The sequence below is a fragment of the Diadema antillarum genome, unplaced genomic scaffold (assembly GCF_040938485.1).
Source record: "Diadema antillarum isolate AM-2024a unplaced genomic scaffold, OU_Dant_1.0 scf00000172, whole genome shotgun sequence".
In the NCBI taxonomy this organism is placed as follows: domain Eukaryota; kingdom Metazoa; phylum Echinodermata; class Echinoidea; order Diadematoida; family Diadematidae; genus Diadema; species Diadema antillarum.
This window is the reverse complement of record NW_027271061.1, coordinates 2,006,031-2,023,797: the sequence shown is the minus strand read 5'-3', so window position 1 is coordinate 2,023,797 and position 17,767 is coordinate 2,006,031. Positions and strand designations below refer to the sequence as shown.

At 37.5% G+C, this 17,767-nt stretch overlaps 1 protein-coding gene across 1 annotated transcript; it reads right to left on the bottom strand.

The window, feature by feature from the left end:
• Window positions 1-5,475: 5,475 nt before the first annotated feature.
• LOC139722799 (serine/threonine-protein phosphatase 6 catalytic subunit) lies at window positions 5,476-14,578 on the bottom strand. The gene is made up of 8 exons (XM_071634089.1): window positions 14,501-14,578; window positions 12,390-12,485; window positions 11,223-11,288; window positions 10,646-10,787; window positions 9,352-9,431; window positions 7,915-8,032; window positions 7,114-7,205; window positions 5,476-6,098 (listed from the first exon to the last, which is right to left on the bottom strand). The coding sequence occupies exons 1-8, from the start codon at window positions 14,576-14,578 to the stop codon at window positions 5,850-5,852; spliced, it is 921 nt and encodes a 306-aa protein (XP_071490190.1). The 3' UTR covers window positions 5,476-5,849.
• Between the last annotated feature and the right edge of the window lie 3,189 nt (window positions 14,579-17,767).

The following is a 17,767-nucleotide window of genomic DNA, read 5'->3' as shown; positions in this document are numbered from 1 at the left end:
AATTTGATGAACTGAAGTTCATTTGACTTTCCTTGCGCTTTAGAAGTTTTGTGTTGTATATTATGTTGAAAGTTGACCGTTGGTGAGGGAATCATTGAGAACTGTTGTGGAGAGGGTGAAATTTTCGTGTGTTCGTTTGAAGCTGATGGGAGAACAAATCTGAGGAAAGTGGTGTGGCTAATGTACCAGAGCTTTTGAGTGGTTATACACAAGCCAGCATACTTCCCACTTGTACACTTTATTGGTCTTATGTCAATTCATCAAACAATGAACCACATATCTAGTGTCGCAAAGTCATAGACTGCACACTGTAATTTCACCGCTGCTGTTTTGGAAATCTTACATTATGCATGGTGTGGTCAACTAGGCCTCACCACTCTGCCTCCTTACTCTCTAGTTTTCTAGCAAGTAATGGCTTTACCAACAAGGGGAAAGTAGTGAAGTTTACCAATCTTCCCTCCCCTTGGGTCATAAATGATGTGATTACCCAAAAGGAAAGATGTATTTATGTAATGTTTCTGAGGAGTGTACTGCAATTATAACAAGAAAAAATAATTCAGAAAAGAGTTTTATTCTAACAAAACACAGTGCCTGACTGAAATGGAGGAATGTGTAGTATTGTGTGTGGACTTGCATTTAAACATATTCCTGGTTGACTGAATGAGTTATATGTAGAAAGTAGTATGTAGAAAGTGCTCACTACTAGTAATTTGTTATGTAACAATGAAATACACAAAAGTACACATGAATTTACCAGAATTGATCCAACAGCAAGAGAAAACATAATAAATATGAAAATTTGTTGTGAATTTCTTGTTTGATTTGCTGCATTTTTTTTTTTCTGGCTTGTGCGAGAAAAATGAGAAAACTGTGTATAATACATGCTTTCAACAAGTAGTACATGTATAGGGAAACCTTTTTATAATGAGCTCACGAATAAGTTAATATGAGGTACTGCTTTTATTACCAGGTGAATTTGGTGGCTTGATTTTCCATGACTGTATTTAGCTGGTCTCTTTTGTTTGTTTCTTTGTTTCTTTCCTTCAAGTCCAGGTATGTGTACAATGACATACAGCTCGCGACATGCTGGGCCATCTCTGTAGAATTCACTGCCACTTCACAAATGAAAAGCATCGACAGAATTATTTCAGATTGAGTTGAAAAATTGTTTGTTGTGCACCTTGAGCACTTCATTAAAGGGGAAATCCAGTCCAAATATAAGTTAGTCTTAAAAGAAAGAGTAAAATATTCCAAGTTCAACAACAACAACAAAATTGATTGAAATCATTTGAAAAATAAGGAAGTTATGACATTTTGAAGTTTCGCCAATTTTTGAGGAAACGGTTCTTGAACGGTCAATATGAATATGCAAATAGCAAAGTGAGCATGTCATCCCCTCACAACCTGCCATATAGTGTGTACATAGAATTTGAAATTTCCAGTTTTTCATTCAAACGCAATTATGCCCGAGGCTCAAATCGTAGTATATCTAACTGATCACTATTCTGAAGTTATTCAATCAGAAATAATATTGTGGTTCAGACTTCTATGACAGAAACATTGAATTTTCATCATTTTTTTTTTTTTTTTTTTTTGGTACACGATCAAAGGAAAATTGTGAGGTTATGACATGGTTAGCTCACTCATTTGCATATTCATATCCACTGTACAAGAACTGTTTTGCAGAAATTAGCATAACTTCAAAATTTCATAACTTCCTTATTTTTCATCTGATTTCAGTTAAATTTGTACCATTGAACTCGTAAGATTTAACTCTTTTTTTTATCAGACTAACATATTTGGACTGGATTTCCCCCTAAATGGAAATGGCGCAATATAAATTGTACAGATATTGTTATTATAACTAGGTGAAAAAGGTGGTCACGACAGCATTGTCATATCAGGGTTTTCCTGTGTATGTACATGTACCAGGTAGTAATATTTGTGGTGGTAGTACATTGTAGTTGTACATAGCAGTGGAATTACTATCAGTAGTAGGTGTACATATATTCTGCCAACTTCACGATACCAACTCAAAGCACAGTGAGAAATTATCTCCAAACAGCCACACAGGGACGGAGAGATAAAGCATGAAGGACGTATGTACTGTGGTCAGATACCAATGTGAAGCGTTGAAGGTCAAGTCCCTAAGGCCCAAATTCACGGAGGTGGTACAAATGAAACCATGGTTTAAACCATGGTCAAAAACCATGGAGCGCCAAGTGTCGCATGGAATATTTCGTTATGAAATCAGTCGTTTCGTCAATGAAATGATTATTTTGTAATGAAATGACAACATTTTGCAACTAAATGAACATTTCGTCCACTGAATGATAATTTCGTTAACGAAACGGTCATTTTGTTGACAAAATGACCAATTTCGTAATGAAATATTCTGTGCGACACTTGGCGCTCCATGGTTTTTGTCCATGGTTTAAACCATGGTTTAATTTGTACCACCTTCGCGAATTCGGGCCTAAAAGTCATTTCATGCAAGTATGCTTGTGTGTGTGTGTCTTGTGACTATGCATGTACGTCAGGGATGTCGTATCTCCCAGAGGTGTCCATCGATCCTTATTGGTTTCATGCTCGTGTATCAGAGCACTAAGCACCAGTTTGTGAAAGCAAACAATATACAGTATGAAGGGTCACAAGTGTAATGGCAATTAAATTTTCCACAAGGTAAAAGATTCATGGGTAGATAAAGGTGTGATACAAATGTTACTTCTTGGGAAGACATAAACAGTGCTCATCACTAAGGGCATTATCGCATCTATTATTTGTCATCAAAAATTCATTCTTCAGAATATTGGTAGGTGTCACATCTTGCACACTCAGCATAATGCTTTCATGCCATCACCAAAGTTCAGTAACATTCAACATGTGTCTCTCACGATGCCATCTAGGGTGGTTTTAGCTGTGGTGGGGGAGGGGAGGGGGACTTTTTTTCGAGAGAAAATTCATCAACTTTGACTTGAAAAGCAGATACAAGTGGGCTCTCATCATAATGAAAGGTTATACAACGTAATGCACCTTGGTAACTGTCTTCGGTGTACATGTAACAGGAGTGCACTGCACCTGCATATAAAAACCTTTAAAAAATTAATGTGGTCTGGGTTATTCCACAACAGAATTACTGTATACGCCGAATATTTTGCGTGGTTTTTATTTTTCACGAATTTCGTGAGTCGGGTGCTATTCGCGAAATTAACACACGCGAAAATATTGACTGTGATCCCGATGTGAATGTAACGTACACGTGTACACTTCTCCGTTCAGTACTTGACTCCACGATCGCGAATTTAACCACTCGCGAAATTGTCGGGAATTCCAGATTCGCAAAAATCTAGACTCAAGAAATATATGGCGTATACAATACAGTGTATAAGAATCCATTACATGTACTGTTAAGTAACCTGTCTTCAAAATATTTTCCCATTACACATGACATAAAAGATGTCTGCGACAGTAAAACTTTAAATCATTTTATCCATTTATTACATCAGATAAATACATGTATCGTTGCCATGTTTTCAGTTACAGTTTCTTTGACAAAAAAAAATCGAACAAACAATGAGGGAAAACAGTCTAGTGAAATGTCTTCACCATTTAGTTTACATAAGGTGATGTAGAGAGATTATCTAATCATTTAACTCACTGAAAACCACAAGCACATATGGCAAATGCATCCCTGAAAGTGAGAACAAACCCTACATTAAGAAAAATGTCATGTCTAGGGTTGGGAAACTGCCTACAACCCCAATATTGTAGCCAAGCAGAATATATTCCAATGCAATACATGTACGGCCTCACTGTACAAAAGCTACATATGTGTACATTGTACAATGTATTTGGTCATGGATTTAAAGTTTGTAATCTCGGTCATATTCAACTGTTTACAAAATAAAGAGTTATTTTAGCTGCACTCAGGAATTCATAATCATAAGCCCCCCCCCCCCCCCCCCCCCCCCAATCCACTCATCAACTATGAAAAAAATAACCACCCAAAATAATACACAAACTGTAGTGTTCAACAAAACAACATAATTACGAAAGGCATTCTTTAAAACAAAAAATGAGCAAAGCTGTTTATTACACTCAGTACCCTTACCATGGAAAAAAAAATATACATGTATGAAACATAACAAATCAAATGATTTGAATAAAACTGAAACCCCAAGTTCAAGTTGATGCTGGAAAACAGAATAAAATCAAAATGAGACTCCAATAAAAAGTCTTCAGTTCTGTTGATTAGATTTGGCCCAAGGTTATTTGAGAGTTGATCTAAGCAGAGTGTGCCATCTAACTTTAGATTAGTAACATTACAGGAGACAGGCAACAATATCTCTTTTTGGTAAATAAATTTCCAAATTTGTCTTTACGGCTTGAAGCAGAACTGCTCTAAAAAATACGGACATTTCCTCATCTGCAATATTTTTCTATCTGTCTTTTCTGTTTAGATGCCCTAATCAACAATGCCCGAGGTATCAAAATTTAATTCATCTTCACTCATTCTCGGATGGATATTCTAGCTACACATGCACAACATTGATAATCACTATGTACAATATATTTTACATCTGAATCAAACCACAGTCTGGCATACAATCTATGAGATGGTATCTACATCATGATACAGTGCGATAGAAATGGTGACGTACAACAAATCTTTAAAGCTCTACATATGCTCTGCAGCAGAAATGGTCATTTCCATTCCCCTGTACATTGTATGAACAATTGTTATATCATTGTATAGTATCCGACAAACTATGCTTTTAAAAATGAGTATATGAATGGAGCAATGCACAAATAATTTCATTTCTCATCTCTCTTGTACAGTAACAAATGACTGGGTTTTTTTTTCAAACCGAGCATAAATAATCGGGGGGAAGAGTCATACACGGAATAAAATGAATGACAGAAGGTTGTTGTTTTATTATGTGCCACTGACATGGACCACTCAAATATACTCAGTATGTCACTGTCAGTCTAGAAATAGTAGTATTCTGAAAATACAATGAAGATCTTGCATTATAACTACAACATTGATGTTCATAATTGACATGGGTTTCTGATTTGACACAAGTCTAAAAACAAAAGAGTGTGTTATTTCCCATCCCTCCTCCCTCCCCCTCCCCACACTATTATAAAAGTAGAAAGTTTACTTTTTAATGGCATAGATGAGAACATGTCTGCAAAGAATTGTTATTCCCAGAAAATTCTTGCATGCTCTATTATTTGATGGACATTTCCGTCGAGCGCAAAATCTCACAAAAATTTCAGCGATGTGCAGTGAGATGCAAACTGGGGAATGATAACACACCACAAATTTACAAAGATCTACATTGTAAGCACTCTTTGTTCTCTACCAAACAAATTCCCTTTTGCAATAAATCATTGCACATTGACTTGGACAAAATGTATTGGAAATGGACATGTATATTTCTTTGACTCGTCAACATTTACAGTGCTCAGAAAGTGAAAGCAGACATCACTACGGATGTAACTTGCCCATGGCTCCCCCATTGCTAGTTTACGCAGAAAGAAAAGATCTAGGCAAGACTCTCTTGGAATATCTCTATAGTCAAAGTTTAAGTTCATTTGAGTCAGTGTCAGGGTGGAAGGTTGCCACAATAGATGGCAAAATGATATCAGGTTTTAATTCAATGACAAACTTTGGGATGAGTGATGCATCTTGCCAAGATACCTCGGTAACATTTGATCAATTGTCCTGCACTCAATCGCAAAATCTTTTTATCACATTCTTTGGTGTCCAAAGGTCTCCACACCTGCACCGGAATGACAAAAACAAATAAAAGAACAAAATACGAATAACACGACAAAAGCAATCACAAGAAGTATGGAGTGGTCGTTCTCGCCGGTATGACGCGCTCGCTGTCCGGAACGTTGCGGAACAGCTTGGGCTCCCTGTTGTTGGAGTCGTTGAAGGCCAGTATGGAAGCGATGTTGCCGCAGCGGTAGCAGTAGTTGGGAGCGCTCCATACCGTCACCAGCTTGTCATCAAACATGTACTTGTAGCCCTCCTGCACCAGCTGGTGGGCCCGGCAGATCAGCTTGAGGTTGTTGATGTGCACAAACTGTCAGACAGGGGGACAGGTCATGCGAAAAGTAATTGACAGGGGGCAAGAATGAATTGAAATCAAAACTATTCAAAGTTAAATCATTAGTGAAAAAATGAGCAAAGAAAATGGGACTCCATCTGGATCAGATAAATCAGATACAGAAGTCTCATTTTTTTCTTGCCTACATAAAATGTTTGCAAATAATCCTCAGTGCATGCCCATTGCAACAAAATGATCATCTCTATATTATCTTTATACACTTTATTTTTCCCAAATATAACAAATTTCTGACATCATGAAAGACACTGCTGTCTCCAGGACTTTATTGTAACAAGAGTCACCTGTAATTGTTTTATTTATTTTTCCATCCATTTTGTTACGCAGGTGAAATGAAACATCGCAAATGACGTCTGCGACATTCAAACAACTCCAGCAATACATTGTGAAGGATTAGGGCATTACATAAAGGTAGATTCTTTTCAAATCTTCTCCCTCCACAAAACAAATGCTAGCTGTACTTTGAGAGTGTCTTGTGTGATATTCATTTGTTTAAATGAGGAGCTTGCTGTGTATTGACACATATGAACAGTTCTAAAGAGTAAGTCTGTTGATTCCTTTAATCGAATATAAAATATAAAAAAAACAGATGTCTGTAGTACAGTGCACATCATCTTGTTCTCTCCTAGCTATCTTCTTTCATAAAAACCATATTACTACAACTGTAAAATCATATGCTTCTTCCGAGCAATGGGGAGTTCATTTCTTCACACAAGTTCTTGAGGAATTTTACCAATCACAACGGAGTAGACACAAAGTACAGAACTAACCTTGCAGTAAAATGATATTTGAACAGGACCTTGTTAAAGTGCTCCTTAGACATCACTAAACTCAATGATTGATTGTCATGCTGTAATGATTTCATTAATTCACTTTGCAGCACATTTTCACTATCAAATATCTGCTTTTTTAAAAACTTTTCCCTCAAAACAGCATTCTCTCTCACAAGCTGTCAACATTCACGACCTCTCACCTCATGGGTGACCTTTGACCCAAACAGCCAGCCTGCTCCCCGGGGACTGATGGCCCAGGTGTCTACATTGTCTGGGTCAGACCATACCAAATGTGAAGAACAGATTGTCAAGGAAGACTACAGATTCACAGTCAGATACAAAAATGTGCCACCTATTTTGAGGTGAAAGCATATTATACTATGCATATGCTTCAATAAACTGTGCACACCGTACAGTAAGAGGAATGTTGACATACCTGGTACATCTGCTCATGTACACAGTGTATGTACATATGGAAAATAAGTTGCAAAACAAATTCAGATCTCTTTCTCTTTTTCCCAGAGCTAGATGATGATGATAAAAGAATATTTCTGAATCATGTGATATTCATCTACTCCCGGTTTTGAACCGAGATGCACTGTAATTGTGCAGTTACCAAGAATTACTTCAAATGCAAGACAGATGAATTTCAATTCCTCCCTGAAGCAATTCTCCCTACATCCTGTATCTCTCCCACTTGCAAAACAAAACAAAACAAGACAAACAACAACAGCAAGAGAGGTGGAAAGATGTGCTCATCATGATAATACACTGAGGACAAGAATATTAACTACCGGTCCAAATCATTCATCAGAATTTCCTGCAGAAGAGAATTATCTGACATCCTTTGAAAACTTTCCTCTTTATAGCGGTATTAAAACCCTTGGAAGAGAATCTATCAAGCCCCCCTCACGTTCCCCAGCCCCCCATCATCACCACGTTTCATCTCAAAGACAGCACTGAGCTACAAGGTGTGATCTGGGCAGCATAGCAAAGGATATCACAGAAGGCTCCTTTGTGGGGGATCTCCTGGGCGCGCTCGATCATTCTGATCTGGTCCAGTGTCTTGACATCCGGCGACAGGCCTCCGTGTACACACAGTATCTGCTCATCGATGATCTAATGGGGCGGGGAGATTACACAAAGATTGGATTTTGATCCTTGAGGACACTCTGATCGTTTCAATGCTGCCTACATTTATGTCATCCTGTAATTTTTCATTAAAGGGATGGTACAGTATTGGTGGAGATGAAAATTTGGCTTTAACTTTTTTGCGAGTTACCAAGAAAACACTTATGAAATAGTACCGAGCATACCATTTTAAGAGGAATTCAAAGTTTATTTGATGAAAATCAGGTTTGGAATGACTGAAACATCCAAAAACAAAGTAAAACAAAGGGATCGTAATAAAGTGTGGGTCCCACACTTTATTAGAATCGCTATGTTTTGGATATCTCAGCCATTTCAAAACCAATTTTCATCAAATAAACGTTGAATTCCTCATGGAATTACATGCTCTTTCATATTTCATTAGAGGTTTCTCACTATCTCACCAAAAAATGTGAAACCTGAAATTAGGTCTCAACCAAAACTATACAATCCCTTTAAGGATACGGAAACAGTTCCATTTACAAGTATAATTTAATAAGTCAATGTGTTGATTATGGTGGTTGCAAAACGAAAATCAATTTTAACATAATTTATCACTGCCTCCCTGTTCTGAGATACAGCTTTCTACTTCTAGCGACAATTTTGATGTACTGTTCAAGCGATTGTTTATCTATCAATTTAGCGGATCAATCAGACTGCGTAATAGCTTGATTGCCCAGTTTACACAGGGACTTCGCTGCAATGTGTTGATTCCATCTTCCAAACTGTGAATGGCAGTCATAAATGTGTCATCCATATACTAGTTTGTACATGTACATCAAAGCACAGGTGTAAACAAGGATAACAATCTCAAAGATAAAGAATATCTGTACATAACTCTCACAATCACATGTCCAAAAGGCTTTATTTACATGTTCACAAATGACTATGATTTTCTGGCCTGCTATACTCAACCAACAAAAAATAACTGCACAACCATCTCTTTTCCATTGTTTTATTGGGGCATGTCATGACAATATTCTTCATATTTCTGTGATCTATTCATTCTTTTTTCGATTTTGCTGACATTGAAACACTTCAAATCAACAATCAAAAAAATGAACAAAGTTTCTCTCTCTCTCAAGAAAAAATCCTCCAAAAAATGATTAAATGGGAACACTAGTGCTCGGAGTCAAGCATTCTGTTAAAGAAGTATTGTGATTGGCCAAAAATGTATGTGTGTAGGGAATCAACATGTGAGACATGTTTTCTTTCAGTTCCATCTTTAATCTCACAGCCAACATTCTAATAAGGACATACATGTATGTGGTTAAAACAGCATCACTTACTGCTGCTACTGTGAGAAGGTCAAAGACTTTGGTGCAGTATCTCCAGGCATTGGCATTTCCATACTTTGTCTGACATTCATCTGTGAGATGAAGGAAAAAATCGCTGGTGATGGAACACTGAACTCACAACTCCCAAGAGCAATGCTCCATGTGGAAATGACACATCATAATTATAACATGAACACATCTCTGTGCAAATACATCAGTGAGATTATATCCCTCTTCAGGATTTTAAAGGCATTTTTTTATCATAATGTCAGTTTTAAAACCTGTCCCACATGTTAGCTGTGTCACTGACGTTGTTTAAACATGAAGCTGTTGAACGAACAAAGTTGTTGAAAATGATCATCAAATGGTCAAAACTAAAAGAGTAAAATTCTGTAAGTTTCAAGATTTACCAAACTACATTTTTGTTATACAAATTAGTCATAAGTGGTAGAATAAACCATTCAGAAACAATTAAAAGCATGCTGAAAATTTCTTCATATTGGTCTTGTGAGTGACAGCATAATTTTCAATACATCTACAGTATGTCTGAGAACTCCTTCATCCCTTTGGACATTATTGTACATCTCAGGAAGCAGAGCTCAGAGCTCAACAGCTTCTTTCAAAGTGAGCCCACTTCCTTGTCAATGGTGATTTTAACCATATATTACTGTATAAGCTGTAATTTTCCCGTACAGATATTTTCGCGAATGAGGAGATGATAGACATTTTCGTGAGATGTTGTCTTCGCGAACTGACAAAAAGCTGTCACAAGGGCAACATTACATCAGCCCATGGGCGACATTTTCGTGTGTTGTTGAATTCGGGGTCCATCAGTGATTCGCTCGCGAAAGTTAAACCCTTGTGAAAATAGCAGCTTATACAGTAACTGGGGAGGGGGTCTATTTGACAATACAGTGAAATTTCCTCCTGCTGCTAAATGCATCTGAACAAGCAGACTGAGTTCGAATTTGAAACTAGCTAGTCTAACCTCTGCCTCAAAGACAATCTTCTAGGAAGATTGATGCAAATTTCCTTTAAAATTTTTGTTAAAAGGAATAGGCTGCAGTTACAATTCTGCAAATGTCCAAATTTTCGTGCGATTAATTTTTTGAGCTAAGTAGCTCAAAAACATATTTGCGGGTTCTTGAATTTGTGCTGCATGATTGTCAACAAATTCAAAATACGCAGAGAAAATTGTGAAGATATCTTCACGGGTTTTAGAATTCACGCTAGCCAAAGGTAGCGCGAAATTAATGAGCCTGAAAATTAATGTACCGCAATAATTTGTGCATTTACTTCCACTTACCATAGAAGCCGTACACCTGAGTGATTTGTCTGCTCTCATGGTTCCCTCTCAGCAGAACAATGCGGTCCGGCCACTTTGCCTTCAGGGTCAGTAATCTCGTGAATGTCTCAAGACTGTAATAACCCCTGTCAACAAAATCACCCTGCACAGCACACAGAGTGGTCGGGAATGTAAGAGCACATACGTCATGAGAAAGAATCATTGGCAACACAAAATTATACCCGTCTGAAATTTTGGGATTCACTACTGTTTGACTTTATTGATGTTTAAAGTCTTTAAAACTTCCTGCAAATCAGCATTCAAACCCAAGTATGTAAGTGTACAGTCTGCAATGAAATTTGAGTTATAATAGCATATTTCTTAAAAGCAGTACTGAAAACTCACCATGTAACAGGAAAGACAATGAGGAAATGCTTGACATACCCAAAGAGGATGTTTATTACCATCAGAATGAATGGTTACTGCAACACATCTTTCTCATTTACAACGCTATCTAGAACTCCATAGCTTCTCAGGCAACTATATTTTTCATCGAACTAGACATAAATGCAACAAATTCCAATGCAAATCCTCTTACCATGAAGATGTAACTTGTGTCTGGTATCTGACCTCCAGTGCGGAAGAGTTCTTCTAGATCATAGAACTGAAGAAAAAATTGAAGATATGAGATATATGATGCAATTACACGTGTAGTTTCTGCTGAGACATGTTTTTTTTTTTCTTTTGTCATTAAAATCATACAGAGACTTTGAATATCAATTCAATAAGTATATTGGCAGAACATATAAACACCACACATGTGAAATACAACTAAGGACATACAGCCATGTTATAAAGTGGGTGAGAAAAATAGAAATAAGAAAATGTTGTTCTCCATTTCATCTTTGTTTCTTACATGCACAACACAATATATTTTGTGGGCACTCTGTTGTGGATGACCTTGTCTTTCACCCGATTGGCATTGATACCCAATTGTAATTTGTATCTTTCTTTCTATCACATACAGTGTACAAAGCATAATACTACATGAGCAACAGCCATGTCATGAACCATTACGGTATACCCCAACCTCAGGGGTGCCAACATTCACCCACAGAAATTAGGGAGTTTTACAGGAGCAATCTGGGACACACAAGTTTGTGTACACTTGTAATACATGTACATATGCAGCTCAGTGGGTTTCCGGAATCATGAAGACCAAACATTTCCTTATCCTGATATGAAGAGATATTGAAGTTTAGGGGAGCCCCCTTCAGAGTATGGGAGATTTGGCATGTCTACAACCTTTTTCAATGGATGCTTCCTTCTTCTTTCTTTTTTCTTCTTCTTTTTTCTTGCTTAAGCTAGAGCGAATGTGGCTGGATTATGTCATGTCAAATGGTATACAGTAGGCATCACCAACTTGTTTCCTTTGCTTTTTAAACAGAGCAGAATGATCTCACTTAAATAGGCGATGTCAAGATATATACCCTGGAATTTAGATTCTATGAACAGTGTAATGCAAAAACAGCAGACTAGTGATGCTTTGAACAATACATTAGGAAGAAAGACACTTATCCTAGGTATGACACACTGCATCACACATACATAAAAAAAACAAACACAACTTTCCTATGTCAGTTTGATATTGAACATGTCTGGTATATACAGTGTAGATGTATACCTCTCTGTCAAAAAAAAAAAAAAAAAAAAAAAAAAATCTGCACACATCACACAACAAAATAAGACTGCACATAAAGTTTACCTGGCCATGTATGTCACCACACACTGTGACTGGGGTCGAGACTGGCTGGACATTGCATTCTTCAAGCTGAAGGTCGCACACAACATCGCACAATTTCTGGACGGAGAGAACAAGGAGAGACTTAGCCACAATCAGCAAATAGGAAGAAAAATAAAAACATCTTGTGTTTAACTGGCGTGTCTTGAGAAAAGAAGTTGCTTAATGCAGGGCATAGTTGTAGGGGGACAGACGCTATCAGGCGTCACAGGCCATGGCCATGTAGATGCCTAATTACATGACCTCAATATCAACAACCTGGTTTGGGTGACAGAATATGGAGAAGTTGTCAATTTAAAAAACCCACACCAAGATTCGACGTCCCATGCAACAAGTCAACCACATGCAAAAGCATAGGCTTTACATGCAGCCGACGGTCAAATTTTGGACAGTGTTATGGTCGAATTACTCAGTATACGGGCAGCTTGCTTTACTACAGTTTCTGTCATGTGTGGTCATTACAATTGCTGAAGCAGAGCACAAGCAGTGAATCGTATCACTGAGAAATAGACCAAAAAACTGTCTGTCTGGAGGAGTTTTTTATCATTTTTTGACATTTACGGTTCTCCTCCGTATAGGATAGGTTCCGTGAAGCCAGCCAAAGTCTCCGCGGAACATATCCGCGACAACAAGATACACTACAGACTGATCTTTCGGTCAAGCAAAGAAAAAGCCACATTAACCACAATCGACTCTTACATGTAGATTTATAAATTACCCTCACAGCCATGCCATGAGAGTTCCAGTATATTAGTACTACTGTTTCAGGGTTTTAGATTTAGATCATTCAGTAACATATTCCTGCCCCTGTAAACCATTAGGCTATCTGATTGTGAAAAATTACCCCACTCATTCACTTCAAAGTATTGTTTATTGTATGTGTCTCAGTCACACTGACCCACCTCCATTCACTTTACATGCACGTGCATGTGCGCACTGAATAAGTGGGGTAATTTTTCACGATAATGCCCCATATTATATTCTAATGATGACTGGTTTTAGTCAGACAGTGCTCACAACACGAGTATTAACACTCTAACACTTGTTAGATAGTCTAGAGTGTGAGTCGTGATTGACTGTGACTTCTGAGCAGCATTGCCGGATGGTGATTTCGGTAAGAAAAAAGGGTGAAATTTGGTAATTTTTAGGTGATTTTGAGACCAATGACAAATAATCACAATATTAAAACGAAAATGCATTTTGCCCAAAGTTCTCCCCTACTCGCGATCAAGTACACATACAGCTGTACCACATTGCAATTTCCTGTAGAAACAATAATCTGTGCATATTTTGTCACTCTCACCGAGTATTACAATATATCCATAGATAAAAGATTTCATACGCATTTTAGTGTGTAGATCTATATTATGGCGCGGTGTAAATTGCATCAAGAGACTCGCGTAATGCAGTTATGCAGTGTTTGCAGGTTTATTGACATCACAGTTGTCTTGAAATTGAAGACGAAACTAAATTTTACAATTTTCCAAATTTGGTGATTTTAACAGTTAGATGACTTTCGGTGATTTTTCACATCTTTTGGTGATTTAGTGGCCGATTTTGTTCTGTTGGGACCTGGCAACGCTGCTTCCGAGTTAACTGCGACCAGCCCCAACGCGAATACTGTGTACAAGGATAAGGAGCGCCCCGGGATTTACTTTTGAGTGTGTGTGAGATCGAAACGAGAGCATCTGTCGCTGTCTGAATCTATGGGCATGGCTGTGCTGGCGACAAAATCGATTGAACAAATATAAGATGAACATTTCACGACTTAATCAGAAACGCAATATGGCGTCCACCCTACAATCCAGAGAAGGAGAATGGAGGCTTTAATACAGCACTTACAGTAGGAGTCTATGCATGTGACAGGCAAACCATTTTTTCAGCCGAAATCAGTGTGAATCTGTGTTCAGTGTATTGTCCCACATATTCCAATTATTGTTGGAAGTAGGTAACCCTTGCGTACACATTCAAATTCACATCGATGATTTGGAAGACAATTTCGTCCAAACAGTCACTACTCACTAAGAGTCATCATCAGACTACATCAGCAAATACATTTTAACTAAAAATCTCACCTTCAAGTCATTTTCTGGGAGGTACTTGCACTGTTTGGCGATTTCAATCCACCGATCAACGTTCGACGTATCTGCCATTTTGACTGCGGAAGTTTGTCATTGAATAACGTTACGTTCGATGACGTCATGGGGCATTAATACAGCTTGTATAGATGTACAGAACAGCGTTTATGAACATGATCTAGATAGACTACACAGACTACACACACTAACGTCTCAAAATCGAAATACTCAAAATTCCATAATCACATTTGTGTACAGGACAAATCGTTTGAGTCAAGGATAAGTTTGACGAACCTTAAAGATTGTAGTATTTTTATAATGAAGTGTAAAGTAGAAATATTTATTTGGTAAAACTTGTAATTAATACAGTGAATTATTGATATTAAGTGAATGTGTATTTGTATGATTTCAGATGTATACATGAGTAGGTATGTGTGTGTATATATATATAGGCATATACACACATGCATATTATATTATATGCCGCAGTATGTTAAGTATTACTGTATATTAGTATTTGGAAGATTAGCACAGATGTTTTATTATACATTAGAATTTGTTGAAGGTATAGGCCTACCACCAGTGCACCTATCTTCATCATTTGCACCCTTGATTCTGCCCACAAATGTTCGCTACATATAGCATATAAAATAAAAGGATAAATAATATGAATATATTTGTACTTGGATTATATCGGAAAATTGTTCTCCACACGCTCAGGCATGACGGTCGCCACCATCTTTCTTGAGTTACCTAGGGCGCACGCCTGAGAAGCCTGCGAAACGCACTTCGTCGGGTTGGTAAGACAGATCTGAGGGTGGCATTGTGGCCGCCTTGACTGAGCGAGGATAACAATATTTTTTTATAATTAAAGAAAAAATATGGTTGGAAATAAAAGAAATATGTATATTATGATAGAATTTAAAATTGTTAAGAAATATTGCTAATTAATTTATAGGGAAATATAGATATTACATAGTCTGGCAAAAATAGTCAAAATTATGACTGATTGCCATTAAACCTAAAACAACAACAACAACAACAACAACAACAACTACACAAAGAGACTCACCTCCCTGATCTACTCGTACCTGTGTTGACTGCATGCATACTGCTCCCCCAGCAGTTCATTATGATAACCGGGATTTGTAAAAACGCCGGGATTTGTAGAAAGACGCCGGGAATATGGTAAAAATGTCTCGCCAGGAAATGTATAAATTTCGAAAATTGCATCAACGGAAATGTAAAAACGCTGCCGGGAACAGGAAATGTAAAAATCATGCATGGCCTACTTCAACGGTATGACGCCTCCGATGTTAGATGAACGCGACGTCTAGCAAAACTTTAACTGCTCATAGAACCTTTAGGACCTATGCTACCGTCTTCATTTTCTTGTAAACCCCACAACATATTTTAACAGAATGGCAGACAGCATCTTTATGGCGATTTGAAGTTGAAAGATCGGTCTTATCTTGTCGTGGGACAAGATAGGTGGGATAATCAATTATGTTTCGCTGAGACTATAGGATCTACGTCTGGCTTAATTCACGGAATCTGCCTATGGCGTCCCCCCCCCCCCCCCCCCCCCTCCCGGTCCCTATCTAGGCACCCATGGAACCGCCATAATCAAACATGAAATTTCAGTCATTAATGGTTTCATAGAACTAACTTACCTCTATCTCTTTCGGTTCGACAGAAGAAGATAAAAAATTCCGGAGACTTAATCCCCACTGGCCCCCGTTCGACGGTGGAGGGGGTGGTTATCATCACCATAAAGAAGCTATCTGCCAAGTTTGGTTATATAAGAATCCATCACAGATTTTCAAGAGGAAGTAGAAAATGTGGAAAATCCCCCCCCCCCCATCATGACCCCTGGGTCAGCCACTGATAACAAACATGAAATTTCAGTCATTAATGTCTTCATAGCACCAGTATAGTTAGCTCTATCTTTTTTCGATTCGAAAGAAGGAAATTAAAAAAAATCCAGAGTTTCGGGGGACTTGAAAGCTTCTGCCCCCCCCCCCTCCTTCGTCGGGGGGGGGGGGGGGGACTAATTAAACGAATTAAGATCATATAACCATAAAGATGAAAACGGTAACGGTTTATGAGCAGTTTCATTAGACATGGAGTTCAAATTTGAAAGTTGTCGGAGAAGTATAATGATTTGTGTATTTTTGATATATTTTAGTCTATACGTTTGTGTATGTATATGATGGTGATATGAAGATTATGTATAACTTTCCTAGCAGATTTCTCAATGTGTATGTATAAGTACATTTGATTAATTCTGCTATTTTGGTTATCAGGTGGTTTTTTATATGTATATATAATTGTGTAGTTTTATCTTTTATAGATCGTAGACTGATTGTATGATTATGTATGTTACCATAAAATGAAATATTACACTGTACAAAATTCTGCAATTCAGCCATGTTCATGGTTGCAAATGAATCTTTTTAAAATAAACCATTACTATTACCATTAACATCGGTACGTGGTGCCGTTGAGGTACATGATTCTTACATTTTTTCCGGCAAAATTGAACATACAGATTTATATTTTCCGGCGAGACGTTTTTATATTTCCCTTTGAGGTAATTTAGGAGGTTTTTACAATTTCTAGGCGAGACGTGTTTACAAATCCTGGCTCCACACGGTTTACGGCGTTTTAGCAATGTTAATCAGTGCGTGCCCTTCTCTATGGTTTTTATAGTCTGAGCCATGCAATCGCATTCATGTATACCTTCGCGCACAAGACTTGTAGTATAGATTGTAAACCCGGTATTGCCCATTTACAGTATTTGAAGTCTGTAAAACTTTAATTTGCTTTTTGCAACCTTTTAGCAATATTTTTTCTTTTTTCTTTTAGCAACTTAATGTAGGCCTGTGAGTTTACAGTCGACACATGATGTATATAGGTCCCTGATAGCACGGGTTTCGTAAGCCGCTATGGAACTAAGTCTTTAAAGAAGAATGGGACCTAAATGATAATTATGAGTGTATGAGTGTATGTGAATCCAGTCCAAATATAAGTTATATACAATCCTGTATAGTCTGATAAGAAAGAGTAAAATATTACAAGTTCAAGATAGGCACCCTATATAATTTTGATAGAAATAGGATGAAAAATAGGCCTACGGAAGTTATGACATTTTGAAATTTCGCTATTTTTCAGAAAACATTACTTGAACGGTCAATATGAATATGCAAATGGCAAAGTGAACATGTCAACCCCTCACAACTTACCATTATAGTTTGTACATTT